The sequence below is a fragment of the Pan troglodytes genome, chromosome 3 (assembly GCF_028858775.2).
Source record: "Pan troglodytes isolate AG18354 chromosome 3, NHGRI_mPanTro3-v2.0_pri, whole genome shotgun sequence".
NCBI lineage: Eukaryota > Metazoa > Chordata > Mammalia > Primates > Hominidae > Pan > Pan troglodytes.
In genome coordinates, this window is record NC_072401.2 from 40,177,076 (window position 1) to 40,194,056 (window position 16,981).

Genomic DNA, 16,981 nt, shown 5'->3' on the forward strand with positions numbered 1-16,981 from the left:
TTCACATAATCTGATATAACTTAACACCCAGCAATAATGAGCAAATCAACACACAACAGTCTTAGGATTTTGATTATTTGTAAGCTATGCAGAAGTTCTACAATTGGTATGCAGTTCTGCTGAGAAACAAGTCTAAGTTGCATGTATTATGAGGCTGATGTGTGTGGTACCCAGCCACCCAATTAAGGAGTCACAATCTCAAACCACTTTTGCTATTCCACACTTGTCACTGTATATTCATTTAACACATTGTGTCTGAAGGGAACATTTGAATTTCTAAGTAAAAGTGAACCCCAAATCAGGCTGAACATTAGAATTGTTTGGATAACTTAAATAGACAAATCTGGAAATGGGGCCTGTTTTTACAAAGATCCCAGTATTTTCAGGCAGTGACATGACTACTGCATTCCTGCATCAACAGGGGAGAAACTATTTGATGATACTCTGTAAAAGCTTCTTTTCCTACATTCCACATAATTGTTTTAAGAGACTACTGTAGCATGCATTAGTTTTTTAGCTTAATGGCTTAAATGATAGTTGGTTGTTTCAATAATATTTATTAACTTAGGCAAAGAGTTGTCAACTCTACTTAGATACTGGATAGCTGCTAGAATCCTGATCAAAGAAAGGAACAGAATAATGAATAACAACAAATATAATAAAAATTAGCAAATATTTAATGAGTGCTTACTATCTACTAGGCATTAGGCTAAGCACTTTACCTTCATATAATCCTCATGACTCTATAAAGAATAAGAAAAATCATCACCATTATATATAGAACCTATTTTTTTTTTTTTTTGGTCTGTCTTTTGAGACAGAGTCTTGCTTGCCTCTCAGGCTGGAGTGCAGTGGCGTGATCACAGCCCCAGCAACCATGGTGTCCTGGGCTCACACTATCCTCCTACCTCAGCTTCCTGAGTAGCTGGGACTATAGGCATGTGCCACCACGTCTGGCTAATTTTTATAGAGCTGGAGTTTCGCCAGGTTGCCGACTGGTCTTGAACTCCCAGGCTCAAGCAATCTACCTGCCTTGGCCTCACAAAGTGCCAGGACTGCAGGCGTAAGCTACCACTCCTGGCTATCTAAATATTTTTTTTGAGGCATTAAGTAACCTGTTTAGGGTCACAGAGATAAAAAGATGGAGCTAGGATTAGAACCAGGTCTGCTTTTATACTTTTAACAAAAATACACAAAATAAATATAATAAACATTATCTGAGCAACTATATACTAAACAAAGGTGACAACACTGAACACATCGGTTCTATAGGTTTGAGGATTCTATTTGTTTATATAAACACTGAAATCATTTCCTTAATTCTTGGGTCAGAATTCTGTTGAGTTTCTATTAACTTGAAGATTTGTTTGATCCCTTTCCACAGAAGTATAGGGTCAGGAATTACTCTCAGTTTTAGGGGATAAGGTGAGGAAGCATTCCTATGCAGGGTTTCTTTAAAAAGTTGTAACAAAAAAATCTTGCAATAAGGTTTTAAACATTAGTATATACATAAAATACTTGAATGTACATCAACATAATAGAGAATTTATTCCTTGAAGTAACTGGAAAAAAGTATGATTGTCTTGTGATAAGAATGCCAATTCCACCTTAATTTTATGCAGATATGCTGAGACTAATGTGCTATCTAACATGAACCAATTGACTCAATAAATTTTAGTACTTGGAAGTTGTTCAATATAATGTTACATTTAAAACAGGATACAAAACAATACATATATGTATTATAAAACAATATATAATAGATATTAAAACAGCATTTTTTGAAATTAGAATATGTTGAAATCCCTGGGGCCATGTCTCACTTCTGCATCCTCAATACTGCCCAAGAAATGTAATCATTAATGTTTACCCATCCTACGAAGTACACAGATTCCCATGATCCTCTGCTTCTTCTTGCCTTATCCAAGGGAGCTAATTCCTCTCCATCTCATATCTTTTCACTGAACTCTCTAGAATATACTTTCCCTCCAAAAAGAATCTTCAATGAATGCTCACTTCACCTTTTTGCCGTAACTGAAACCATACCCCCACCCCAAGAATGCTTGCCTTGCATTCCCCTAAAGTTATAACTGCTCATTCTATTAGATGATGCATACTTAGGGTCAGAGAGTGGGTTCAGCTTCTATTATCCCCAAAGCTAATTCCAGTTATTCTTCCAGGTTTATGTAAAATTACTCCTAGGAAGCTTGTGCCATTTGGCTGCTTCTACCATCCTCTCCTTGTCAATGTTATCTATCAGCTTCCCTATGTTCCTTGCGTTGATTTAGTTTCTGGATGACATTTTTCCTTGACTCCATCTTTAAGTCCTGCCAATTTTCTGGGCAATCTGTTCAACACGATTTCCTAATTCCTTGGCTGTTCTAATCCTGGTAAATTTTATCTTTGCCTAAGACATTTCACTGCCTCAGACATTCCTAGACTTTGTTAATCTTTAGAAATTGTTCGGCTGTGAAATTATAAATTCACTGCAGCCTACCTCCTGGGCTCAAGCAACGCTCCTGCCTCAGCAGGGACTGAGTAGCTGGGACTGCAGGGACTGAGTAGCTGGGACTACAGGCACACGTTACAACACCAAGCCAATTCAAAAAAATTATCTGCAGAGATAAGATCCTGCTATGTTGTTCAGGCTGGTCCTGAAATCCTGGACTCAAATAATCCTCTTGTCTTGGCCTCTCAACATTTTAATCACTTTTTTGAAAACAGTATCAACTCTTAACAATTTTCCTTCTGGTACACTTGCTTTGAAAAACTCAAGAACAATCCAAATCTTTGGCTTCTTGACAGCTATATTTAGAATTGTTTAATGCTACAGAAAAACCATGTAGCTGAGAAGCTTGATATAATTATAAATTTAAAATTTTTAGCTTGGTACTTTATGCTACCCAGCTATCCTATGTGTCACCAGGATTTTTAGCCACTTCTTCACAGCAGCTGTTTCCAATCTTTACTCTACTCATATCTAATTCTGTCACCCTCACCTACCAGTAGACTCTGCTCCTATATCATTTAGAAACCTAAGTCATTAAGATGAGACTTCCTCAACTACTTAACAGCAGTCCTGGAAAATTATTTTTATTTCCTGGCCTTCCCTTTATCTATCTTTAAGATCCCACCACCCCACAAATTCTTCTTTTTGAAGACCTCACCTCAATTTATTACCATCGTTTCTTTTACTTACAACCACACTTTTTCCCCTGGCTCCTTAAATACTTTCTATTGCCTTCTTCCTCCCCAATTCATAGCCAATTTTTAAAAAAGATTTGTCTAAACGATATGTATTCCTTATCTTTTGGCAATTTGGCTTTCACCTGCATTGCTTTACTACAGCTGCCCCTGCCAAGGTTATCAGTGAGTGCTTTGTTGCTAAACACATTTTAAACAATTTTTCCAACCAGTAAGCAAATAAACACAGTTTGTTCTTAAATTCAAAGAACACGTATTAGCTGTGTGACTTTACCCTTGCTGGTATCTTCATTTGTAAAATGGGAACAACAGGATGCGTGCGGTGGCTCACGCCTGTAATCCCAGCACTTTGGGAGGTCAAAGCAGGTGGATCACCTGAGGCCAGGAGTTTGAGACCAGCCTGGCCAACATGGCGAAACTCCATCTCTTAGAAAAAATACAAAAATTAGCTGGGCATCGTGGTGCATGCCTGTAGTCCCAGCTACTAGGGATGCTAAGGCAGGAGAATCACTTGAACCTGGGAGGCGGAGGTTGCAATGACCCAAGATCACACCACTGCACTCCAACTTGGGCGACAGAACCAGACTCCATCTCAAAACATAAACAAAAACAAAAATAAAATGGGAACAACATTAATTATCCCATTGTTTTGAAGAATAAATGAGGTAATATTTCCAGTACACGTAACATATAATAAAAAGCCAATGAATGTTAGCTGGTTCCTGATCATTTTTCCAAACTGCTGTTCCTTTGACCTCCAATATTCTTCCTCCAGGTCGTTTTCTGATTCTCTGTTCTTTCCAGTAGTGATATGTCTGAAGTCTACACTATTAGAAGTTCTGCTCTACAGATTATTTTTTTCTTCCTCCTCTTTTTAACTTCTGACTCCCTCCAAGTGTGAGTTATGTGCCTATTCTAGGTACTCCCACAATAGCAGAGCATATATCACATATCATATTGTAACCACCTCTTTATCTTTCTTCATCTTCCATTAGATTGTAAACCTTAAGGGAATATATATGATATTCATATTACATAACCTCACAACCCAAGAACCTAGCGTACCTGGCACATTGAAAGTACTCTATAAATATTTGTTAAGGAAATATGAACATATGAAGAAGAAAAACTGTTGAAAGATACAGACCAAATTGTTAACAGCAATGAAGGGCTTTTAGGGGATATAATTATGAATAATTGTTTTCTTCTTAATGAATTCATTTTCAATTTTGTCTTACTGAATATCAATAAAGGAGAAAGGTAATTATTAAACATTAAAGGCTATATTTAAGTACGATTTTTCAAATTCAAATACATTATTACTGATGTCAGAAAAATGGCAGAGTAAGAAATTTCAGATATCAATTGCAACAACAAAACAACTATTAAGCTGGAAAAAAACAATCATAATCACCTGTGCAGAACTCTGGAACCTCATGGGACCCAGCAACCAGGGGTAAACACCTGGTCTGATGGAGGAAGAGGGGATAAACCTCAACAGTGAAGGGAATCTATGTCAGGGTCACAGGCTGACCATAAAGATAACAGAACTATAACTTCAAGGTCTACACAAAACAAGGAATACAGACTTTGTGAAAGTAGTTTGGAAAAATCAGAATGGTGGACTGCGCCCTACAAGAACCAAAAGCAATCTAGAAAGAGAGGAAGAACCAGATTTTTAGAGTTATCACATTATAGTACTTAAAATGTCCAATTCCTAACAAAAAACTACAAATCACATAAAGAATGAGGCAAATATGACTAATTCACAGGGAAGAAGAAAGAATTAGGAATTAACCCTGAGGAGGCCCAGATTTTAGAGTTACTAGTCAAAGACATTAAATCAACTGTCTTAAATATGCTCAATGAGATAAAAGAAATAAAGATAATCATATGTATGAACAAGTAGAGAATACTGATAAAGAGACAGAAATAATTAAAAGGAACCAAGTAGGAATTCCAGGACAGAAAAGTATAACAGCTGAAATTAAAAATTCACTCTAGGAGGATTCAATGGCCGACTACAGCAGGCAGAAAAAAGATTCAGCAAACCTGTAGACAAGGCAATTGAAAATACTCAGTCTGAACAGAAAGAAAAGAGAATGAAGAAAAACAATCTAATGAACCTGCAAGAAACAATCAGAAATACTAACATTAGACATCATGGAATTTCCAAACGGAAAGACAGAAAGTAGCAGAAAAAATATTTGATGAAATAATGGTCAAAAACTTGCAAATTTTATGAAAGATGTGAATTTATACATCCAAGAAACTCAGTGAGCTCCAAGCAGGATGAAATCTGAAACCCACACTGAGACACATTAGGGTCAAATGGTTGAACATTTGATAAAGAGATAAAGGATAAAGGTCTCTTGAAAGCAGCCAAGAAGGAAGTGACTCATGTTAAAGGATCCTCAATAAGAATAACAGCTGATTTCTCATCAGAAATCATAATGGCCAAGAGGCAGTGGGATGACATCTCCAAGTTCTAAAAAAACAAAAAACAAAAAAACCCCAACAACTCGTCAACCAAGAATCTTATATCCTATATAAGATTTGTCTTTGTCCAAGAATAAAGACAAAATCAAAACATTTTCCAAATAAACAAGAGCAAAGGGAGTTTGTCATTAGTAGACCTCTCTTATGAGAAATGCTAAAGTGAGTCCATCAGGCTGAAATGAAAGAACACTACATAGTAATTTAAAGCCATAAGAAGAAATAAGTAAATCTGGTAAAAGTAACCATACAGGTACATTTAAAAGACAGTATTACTGTACTTTGGCTCATAACTCACTTCTTTCATACATGATTTAAAAGGAAAATGCATCTGGGTGCAGTGGCTCATGCCTGTAATCCCAGCACTTTGGGAGGTCAAGGTGGGTGGATCACCTGAGGTCAGGAGTTCAAGACCAGCCTGGCCAACATGGTGAAACCTTGTCTCTACTAAAAATACAAAAATTAGCCAGGCGTGGTGGCGGGCACCTGTAATCTCAGCTACTCGGGAGGCTGAGGCAGGAGAATTGCTTGAACCTGGGAGGCAGAGGTTGCAGTGAGCCAAGATCACGCCACCGCACTCCAGCCTGGGCAACAGAGTGAGACTCTGTCTCAAATAAATACATAAATAAATAAATAAATAAATAAATAAAAGGAAAATGCATAAAACAGTAACTGTAAATCTAAATCTAAGTAAATGGGAATATAGCCTATAAAGATGTGATTCGTGATAATAAAAAATAAAGGGAGGGAAAATACAGATGTAGAAGAGCAATGTGTCCATATGCTATTGAAACAAATTTGCTATTATTCAAACTAGGTTGTTAGAAGTTTGAGATGTCAGCTGTGATCTAAAACCTAATGAAATACTAAAAATGGCCGGGCGCAGTGGCTCATGCCTGTAATCTCAGCACTTTGGGAAGCCAAGGCAGGTGGATCACGAGGTCAGGAGATCGAGACCATCCTGGCTAACACGGTGAAACCCCGTCTCTACTGAAAATACAAAAAATTAGCTGGGCATGGTGGCAGGTGCCTGTAGTCCCAGCTACTCAGGAGGCTGAGGCAGAAGAATGGCGTGAACCCGGGAGGCGGAGCTTGCAGTGAGCTGAGATCGCGCCACTGCATTCCAGCCTGGGCGACAGAGTGAGACTCCATCTCAGAAAAAAAAAAAGGAAAGAAATAGCTAAAAACTTTTACAAAAGAGAAGTCAGAAGGTTCACCACAAAAAAGCCAACTAAATACAAGAGAAAGAGGCAAAATTGGAGGAATTCAACAAAAAACAAATAAGACATGCAGAAAATATACAGCTATTTTGCAAAACTAACTCCTTCCTTTTCAGTAATTACTTTTAATGTAAAAGGATGTAAAGATATTTCATGTAACAGTAACCATAAGAGAGATAAGTGGCTATTTTATTATTAGATAAAATAGATTTAAACTCAAAAAGGTAAGAAGAGACCACAAAGACTATAGTGATAAAAGGTCAATCCAGCAAGAAAATGTGACTGTAATAAATATATACAAAACAAACAAGAAAGTCCCCAAATCTATGAAGCAAAAAATGGACAGAACTGAAGGGAGAAATAGTGAGTGCCTTAATAAGAACTGGAGACACCAATAACCCATTTTCTTTTTTCTTTTTAATTTTTAAAAATAGAGACAGAGTCTCACTACGCTGCCAGGCTGGTATCAAATTCCTGGGCCCAAGCAATTCTCCCGCCCCGGCCTCCCAAAGTTGCTGAGATTACAGGTGTGAGCCACCATGCCTGGCCAAGAATAAAATGTTTAGAAATAAATTTAACCAAGGAAGACAAAGACCTATACCCAGAAAACTACAGAACAGTGCTGGAAAAATAAATAAATAAATACATAAATAAAATAAAAAATTAAAGGTCTAAATAAATGCAAAGACATCCTGTGCTAATAGATTAGAAGACTTAATACTGGTAAGATAACAATATCACCCAAGGCAATATACAGATTCAGTCCCATTCCTATCAAAATTAGAAATATAGATAAATGCAACCTAAAATTCACAGGAAATATCAAAAGCCAAAACAATCTTGAAAAAGAACAGAAATCAGACTTCTCAATTCTGAAACTTATTATAAAGTTACAGTAATGACAGAGTTACATGGCATAAGGCCAGACATACAGACAAATTAAATAGGATTGAGAGCCCAGAAGTAAGCCCTTGCATATATGGTCAGTTGATTTTTGACAAGGGTGCCAAAACCAATCTCTGGGGAAAGAACAGTCTCTTCAAAAATGGTACTGGAAAAACTTGATATTCACAAACAAAAGAATGAATCTGAATGTTTACCTTATACCACATGCAACAATTAATTTACAATGGATCAAAGATCTTAACTAAAGAGCTAAAAACTATAAGTCATGGAAGAAATTGCAGTAAAATTTTCTTTTTTTTAAGATGCAGTTTCACTCTTATTGCCCAGGCTGGAGCGCAATGGTGTGACCTCGGCTCACTGCAACCTCCACCTCCCAGGTTCAAGCAATTCTCCTGCCTCAGCCTCCCGAGTAGCTGGGATTACAGGCGCCCTCCACAATGCGTGGCTAATTTTTTATATTGTTAGTAGGGACAGGGTTTCACCATGTTGGTCAGGCTGGTCCTGAACTCCTAACCTCAGGTGATCCACTGTGCCCGGCCGAAAACACAGTAAAAAATTTTTATGAACTTGGATTTGGTTCCTTAATTATAACAAAAGTACTGTATAGGCAACAAAAGAAAAAAATACACTGGGCTTCATTAAAGTGAAAACTTTTGTGCATCAAAGGCTACTTACTATCAAGAATGTAAATCATATACCTGATAAGAGATAAATACCCAAATATATAAAGAACTCTTACAACTCAATAACAAAAAGACAACCCAATTAATAAAAGGGCAAAGTCACTGGACATTTCTCCACTTAAATGTATGATTAAAAGTGGTAAAAAAACTGCAAATTTTGCTATATATATTTACCACAATTAACAAAAAAATTGTTTCTAACACAATAACTTACTAATTTCCATAAAGTTATGTAACTACATTTTGAAAAACTTAAAAAAACAAACAAACAAACAAAAAACCAGACTGGGTTTCCTGTCACCCAGGCTAGAATGCAGTAACTGGATCAGAGCTCACTGCAGCCTTCCACTCCTGGGCTCGGGCAATCCTTCCACCTCAGCCTTCCAAGTAGCTGGGATTACAGGTGAGAGCCACCACACCCACCATGAAAAACATTAGTTGGAACTTCAAATTACATGGTAATTTAAACATTATGTTTAAAGATACACAAAAGTGGAAATGATTTCAGCAAGATGGTAGAACATCTAGAAAACATTTAAGACAAGAATACCATCTTTAATGCACCTGAAGTAGGGGGAGAAGAACTAAGTGATGCCACCACTGGTAAGAGAAACAGTTCAATTTCAGAGTGCACCACCCTGGTCTCCTAAACTGTCAGAACACCACTCGCACACAATTTCCCTAGACTCGTGGTTTCTGAGATGAGAGGAACTAGATGTGGAACTCCGAGCTCTCCACAAGTCTGGGAAGCCCACTCCAGTCCTGTCCCATGAGAACCACTGGGAGTGCTAGATGGGCAGAACCACCTGGGATGAACTGGGGACAAAGAGCAGGGCACTGACTGTGCTTAAACTCTGGTGACTACTCACTGCTCCAATCAGTGGGGACACCATGTTGAAGCTACTATGGAAAACAGTATGATGGTTCCTCAGGCTGGGTGTGGTGGCTCATGCCTGTAATCCCAGAAATTTGGGAGACCAAGGTGGGAGGATTGCTTGAGCCCAGGAGTTCAAGACTAGCCTGGGCAACATAACAAGATCCCATCTCTATAAAGAGAGAAAAAAAAAAAGGTTTCTCAAAAAAAAACAAAAACAGATCTGCCATATAATCCAGCAATCTCACTGCTAGATATATATCCAAAATAAAGGAATTCAGTACATCTTGGCCGGGCACAGTGGCTCATGCCTGCAATCCCAGCACTTCGGAAGGCCCAGGCGGGTGGATCACTTGAGGCCAGTAGTTGGGAGACCAGCCTGGGCAACATGGTGAAAACTTGGTCTCTACTAAAAATACAAAAATTAGCTGGTTGTGGTGGTACACGTCTGTAGTGCTAACTCCTTGGGAGGCTGAGGCATGAGAATAGCTTTAAGTGTGGAGGCAAAGGTTACAGTGAGTTGAGATCATTCCACTGCACTCCAGCCAGGGCAACAGAGTAAGACACTTGTCTCAAAAAAAAAAGGAAAAAAAGGAAAAAAAGAAAGGAAATTAGTAGATCTAAGAGATGGATGCATTTCCATGTTTACTGTAGCACTATTTACAACAGCCAAGATATGGAATCAACCTAAGTGTCCCTCAACAGATAAATTAATTAGGAAAATGGAGGATATACACACAAACAATGAAAAATTACTCATCCATAAAAAAGAATGAAATTCTGTCATTTTCAGCAAAATGAACAGAACTTGAAGTCATTATGCTCAGTGAAATAAGCCAAGCCCAGAGACAAATATCGCATGGTCTCACTCATATGTGGGCACTGAAAGAGTGAAGGCCAGGCACAGTGGCTCATGCCTGTAATCCTACCACTTCAGGAGGCTGAGGCAGGAGGGTGGCTTGAGTCCACGAGTTTGAGACCAGCCTGGGCAACACAGTGAGACCCCATCTCTACAAAAAATACAAAAATTAGCTGGGCATGGTGGCACATGTAGTCCCAGCTACTCAGGAAGATGAGGTAGAAGATTGCTTTAGCCCAGGAGGTCAAGGTACAATGAGCCCTGATCACACCACTGCACTTCAGCCCGGAGGACAGAGTAAGAACTTGTCTCATTAAAAAAAAAAAAAGAATAAAAATGAAGATCTTATACAGGCAGACAGTAGAAGGGTGGTTATCAGAGCCTGTCAAGTGTAGAAGGGAAGGGGGAATAAAGAGAGACTGGTTGCCAAGTGCGGTGGCTCACATCTGTAATCCCAGCACTTGGGGAGGCTGAGGCAGGGGGATCACAAGGTCAGGAGAGCAGCCTGGCCAACATGGTAAAACTCCATCTCTAACAAAAATACAAAAAAAGATTTAGCCAGGAGTGGTGGCAGGCACCTGTAGTCCCAGCTACTTGGGAGGCTGAGATGGGAGAATCACTTGAACTAGGGAGGCAGATGTTGCAGTGAGCCAAGATCGTGCCACTGCACTCCAGCCCGGGCGAAAGAGCAAGACTCCATCTCGGAAAAAAATAAAGAGAGAGAGACTGGTTAATGGGTACAAAAATACACTTAGATACAAGGAATAAGTTCTGACATTTGATACCATGGTAGGGTGACTATAGTTAACAATAATTTATTTGTATTTTAAAAATTTTATTGTTACTATTATTTTTCAGAGACAGGGTCTCGTTCTATCACCCAGGCTGGCATGCAGTGGCTTAATCATAGCTCATTGCAGCTCCAATTGCCTGGGATGAAGAGGGAATGGATATCTTAATTACTCTGATTTTCTCATTACACATTGTATGCATGTACCAAAATATTACGTGTACCTCATAAATGTATACAATTATTATGTATCAAAATTTTTTAAAAGATATTTGAAAGTGTTGCATGCTAGAGAGAACAAAGAATAAAAAATATGCTCCACTGTTTTCAGTTCCAACTCCAATTATTTCACATACTTCAGTACTCTTTCCATATTCAAACCCTCTCGATATAAATAGTAAAAATCAAATATAATAACTAAGATAACCAAACTAACCTATTTCAAAGACTTAGATAGCTTAACTAGCTGCAAACAAACAGAAAATGAACAACCAAAACCTGGTAGATGGGAAAATTTTTGAAAGACGAAACTGGAAATTTATAATAAATGAATAAAACCATAAGGAGATTCTAATTCTAATGTAAATAATAAATAAAAATAATAAACAAAAAATTTACCATTTTTTGAAAACTAAACATAATTTTTAGAGTTCTTGAAAAACAACAAGACTTACTCTTTGATATCACGAAGCTGATCAACATCTTGTGATCTTGTAAAATCTGGATCATGGGCTAGCAGGTGAATCATGTATGGAACTACATATTCAGGCAACAGTGATAATAATTTCTCTGAAGTAAAAACATTATTAAAAACAACCTTTATAAAATGCCTTAGTGGACTGAGTTCTAACCACTTAAGTTTCCATTTTTTCCCTCAGTTATTTCTAAATTAGGCACAACATGATACCTGGATACTAAAATACTTTACACTTCACTTTTCAATTTCTTTTTCTGGTACCTGGTATGCAGTTATATTTCACTTTTGAAAGATACTGAAGTCAAAGGTATCAGATATTAAACCTATTAAACAACAGGTCCCTGGCAAAGCTAGGAAAAAATTATTTAGTCTGACATCCGAGCAATATGTTCAAATTAAACTACACTCCTGATCCCATAGGAAAAATGCAGTTTGCCAGAGTTAATGCAGCATAAATAGGACTCAGGAGTTCAGTTTTTAAGTACATCATAACTACAATGACAGCATTCTATAAAACTCCCAGTTTTATTATAAACTATAATAGAAACACATGACAAGGAAAAAAAAACCTAAAAATGGATACATTGACAAAATATATTTGCACACAGAGAACTTTGAGTTACTTACCAGTAGCCATAGGATTCTGCTTAATGTATTCCCTGCGTATACTGATATTTTTCAGTAAACATTGTCGTGCGTGTGCTCTTCTCTCCTTCACAGGATCTTTGGCACACAAGGCAAAGATCGCCATATACTCCAATGGGAGCAGTAACTTCACAAGTGCCTTATGCAGCTTCTGAGCAAATATCTGCCTTACTTGGTAACACTCATCCTACAGCAGCACAGAAAAACTTAAATTGGCAACCATTTATTAAATAAAAAACAGCAGTTTAAGTATTTTTAGTGTCTTCAATTAAAAAGAAGATAATTATATGGGAGAATAAATAATGTAATAATTGGAAGACAGTTAAACAGGTAATAATAGTAGTGACTTTTGTGCATATATTCACATTATAAATGGATTTGTATCCATAGAAAAGTAATGTATTCAACTTTGAAGATAAGTAATTGACAAAAATAAGATTGTTACTTACATTAATAACAAGTGCACAGAGCTGAAACTGTTCTGGGGTAATAATTTCATGGTAACAAGGTTCCTGAGCAAGCTTCATTATGGCACTACCAGCAGCTAATCGCAAGCGAGACATATCAGATTTACTATAAACAAACAAAAAAGAAATAAACATTTCCTATAACCACTATCATTCATAAAAATGCTTTCGTCCCTTTTTGAATGTAAGGTCCTTAGAGCATAATTTATGCTTAAAATGACGTACAAATATGGGAAAGCTACTTTGAGTCCATGAACTTAACACAGGGGATTGTGACTTTCACAATCAAATCAAATCATTGTGACTTTCTGATTACAAATTTACCTGCCTTCATTTCTAGTCAAACTCTAGCTTAGATACTTCACCACAACCCAAAAACTCTGCTTATTCTTGCAACCATAGTAATTGCAAGGCTAGGAAAAACTCTTTACATCAGGAGCTGTATCCCTCATTTTAAGAGAAACACATATTGATTGTAGAAAACTTGATTAAAGTGGCCGGGCATGGTGGCTCACACCTGTAATCCCAGCACACTGGGAGGCCGAGGTGGATGGATCACGAAGTCAAGAGATTGAGACCATCCTGGCCAACATGGTGAAACCCTGTTTCTACTAAAAATACAAAAAATTAGCTGGGTGTGGTGGCACGCACTTGTAGTCCCAGCTACTCGGGAGACTCAGGCAGGAGAATTGCTTGAACCTGAGAGGTGGAGGTTGCAGTGAGCCAAGGTCGCACCACTGCACTCTACCCTGGCAACAGAGTAAGACTCTGTCTCAAAAAAAACAAAAAACAAAAAACAAAAAACAAAAAACAAAAAAACTTGATTAAAAAAACCACAAAGAATTAAAAAAAAAAATCACCTATCATCATTTAAAATCTATTTCCTGCATATAAACATGTAACAGGAATCTAGTTTAATGCCTGCTGAAATGGCAGGGCTGCAGTTAAGAGTGAAGAAGTATCAGACAAATACCTAAAGGATATGAAATATAAGAGGCCAGTGTCTGTCTTAGGTACTAGCTCCTGGGGCTGACCTCCTTTTGCAGAATAAAGTTTTCAAATGAAACCTATGAAGCCTTGGCACTCCCACCCCGACACTGTGGATTTTTATTACTTACGTGGTAAAATGTGGTAATGAATGGGATGGCATGGGAGTCTTTCTACTTCGACTTCTATGTGGAACATAGCATGGCTTTTGTATTTACTGTGACCACTTTACAAAATGCAGAAAGCTAGCCGGAACCCACTGGGACTGTTGCTAAGCATAGAGAGAAGAAAACCTGGCACTCTTGGACAACAGGATTGTTAAAATGAGCACTGGTAACAATGAGGGAGCCTCAAATGGTTTCTATGGCATTCATTCAGGAATCAAAGTTAACAGCTATTATGTGAGTGCTTACTCCGTGCCAGGCAGGTGTGAAAAACACTTTATAGGCTTTATCTCAATTAATTTTCACTCCATAAGATGAGGAAATTGAGGCTTACAAAAGGTAATACTATATTATATGATATCCAGTTAGGATCTGTCCAATGGGTGTTCATTCTATGGTTAACCATTCCCCTACTTTTTGTGATGGAAAATAATGCTGGAGGAACATGCTTGTGTATAAGCTTTCATGATTCTTTTATACTCATGAATTATGAGTGTAAAAATAAAGAGTCAAGGATAACATTTTTGAGGATCTAGATGCAAAATGCCAAAGAGTCCTGCTAATTTATACTCATAGGAGTAATGAAGGAACCCATTTCCATGATCATACTGAGGAATGATTGCTTATAACGTTTTTTTTTCTTTCTGATTTGTAAAGAAAAGAGGTATTGATTAAGTTTAAATTGTATTGACTGCATTTAGTGATGTTAAACTTTTAAAAGTAAACTGATAATAGCTAAACTTCATCTCCACTGGGGGTCCTGCCTAGGTATCACTGACTTGTAAGAGCTCATTATTATGCCTTTGCCATATACTGTACATAATTACCCCCAATTTAAAGCTTTCATTATCCCTAACTCAGCTCTAAACAGTGTTATAAAAGGCTGCCTTTGGCTTCTTCTATGATAAAAATAGAGCGTAGTGGTGCACACCTATAGTCCCACTACTCAGGAGGCTGAGGCAGGAGGATTGCTTGAGCCCAGCTAGCCTGGGCAACATAGTGAGATCCCATTCCTAATCACAATAATTAAAAAAAAAATTAATAGCATAGCAGTACCACATAACTAGCCAAGGCTGGAGTACAATGGCGTGATCTTGGCACACTGCAACCTCCACCTCCTGGGTTCAAGTGATTTTCATGCCTTAGCCTCCCCAGTAGCTGGGATTATAGGCACGTACCACCACACCTGGCTAAATTTCTATATTTTTAGTAGAGACAGGGTTTCAACATGACCTCAATTGATCTGCCTGACTTGGCCTACCAAAGTGCTGGGATTACAGGTGTAAGCCACTGCACTTAGCCTCATAAAGAATGATTAAACCTCTGTCCTCTAAAACAAATTTTTAAAAAGGAATGCATCATATGTAGAATACTTTAGTTATCTATGTTGGTAATCTTGGCCCCTACTAAATCAAGAATTTGACAGAAACCAGGATCATGAAAAATTGAGCTTCTATTTTCATCTTAAAATGAGATGGCAATTTTACAGATTAAAAGTGAAAATGTGTAACAATGTAAACAATCTCTGTGTGCACATACAAGTGTACACACCCAAATCTGTAGAACAACAAGAAGGCTTCAACTCTCCCTTGAGTTGCCATTGCAATTTTTATTTTTATTTATTTATTTATCTTGAGACAGGCTCTCGCTCTGTTGCCCAGGCTGGAGTGCGGTGGCACGATCTCAGCTCACTGCAACCTCTGCCTTCTGGTTTCAAGCGATTCTCCTGCCTCAGCCTCCTGAGTAGCTGGGATTACAGGCATGTGCCACCATGCCTGGCTAATTTTTGTTTTTTGTTTTAGTAGAGACGGGGTTTCACCATATTGGCCAGGCTGGTCTTGAACTCCTGACCTCGTGATCTGCCCGTCTCGGCCTCCCAAAATGCTGGGATTACAGGCATGGGCCACCGCGCCTGGCTGCCACTTAAATTTTTATTACTTTCATGGGACTCAAGTCACTCCACTTATTTAATCGCTTTAATACAGGGAAGCTCTTTGAAGGCAGGGACTTTTCCTACTTATTTTTGCTGCAATGCTTTTCACAGTGTTTTATGAAGTAGAAGTTTAACAAATATTTGTTTAATTGAACCAAATGTTGATGCTAACTGTAATAGTACAATATAGTGATTATGATTATGTATTTACTGGAAAAAGTTCCTCTTCTTTAGGAATGAAGAAAAATATATTGGCACTATTAAAATAACAATACTGACAGACAGACAAACCCTAAATGAGTACATAAGATCTGACCCTGAAGAACATGGTGTAATTACACCATTCAGTATTCATTAGGTAAATAATTCCTATGTAAATTCCACCAAAATTTCAGCACTAAGAAAACTGGAAAGAAAGAAAAATCTCACCTGATCCTCTTTTGCTCTGTCAGGTCACCCTCACTAACCAACATCGCTGATAATAACCGAAGGGTTGAATTGGCAGATTTAGACTGGTTGTTTTTCATACCCAACAGCCACCTTACCAGAAGTTTAATTGCCTGTACCTATAAAATATTAACATGCTAAAAAAAGAAAGCAACTTAAAATTCCAATTAAAGGGAAAATTAATTTATATTAATTAGATTAATGAGATTACTCATCTCCATCAGCAGACATTTTATTAAATAAGTCTATGGGATAATAACAGTAACAATACGAACTAATATTTACTCTGTGCTTAACCAGTGCCAGGCACTTTTCTTAGATCTGTAAATGTATTAACTTATTTAATCTCCCAAAAAATTCTTATGAGGAAGATTTTTTTTTTTTCCAACAGATAAGGCAATTGAGACACATTATTATGATAGATAACTTGCTTAAAAGTCTGGTTCCAGAATTTAGGCTTCTCATACTTAGATGTTTGTGCAAGATTTTGAAACTATTTGAAAACATATACTTTAAAAACAACAATTTAAACTATACAGGCCAGGGGTGGTGACTCACGCCTGTAATCCTAGCACTTTGGGAGGCCAAGGCAGGTGGATCACTTGAGGT

The 16,981-nt window shown here is 37.6% G+C and overlaps 1 protein-coding gene across 6 annotated transcripts in view; it reads right to left on the reverse strand.

The window, feature by feature from the left end:
• The window catches only part of PDS5A (PDS5 cohesin associated factor A), a 153,318-nt gene that overhangs the window by 25,809 nt on the left and 110,528 nt on the right, over positions 1–16,981 (reverse strand). For all 6 annotated transcript variants that reach the window (XM_526554.8, XM_063808735.1, XM_016951458.4 and 3 more), the window contains 4 exons: positions 16,355–16,491; positions 12,824–12,947; positions 12,357–12,561; positions 11,707–11,821 (listed from right to left, as the gene is read on the reverse strand). In XM_526554.8, the coding sequence (XP_526554.4) occupies positions 11,707–11,821; positions 12,357–12,561; positions 12,824–12,947; positions 16,355–16,491 (581 nt within the window). The remainder of the gene's footprint in view (positions 1–11,706; positions 11,822–12,356; positions 12,562–12,823; positions 12,948–16,354; positions 16,492–16,981) is intronic.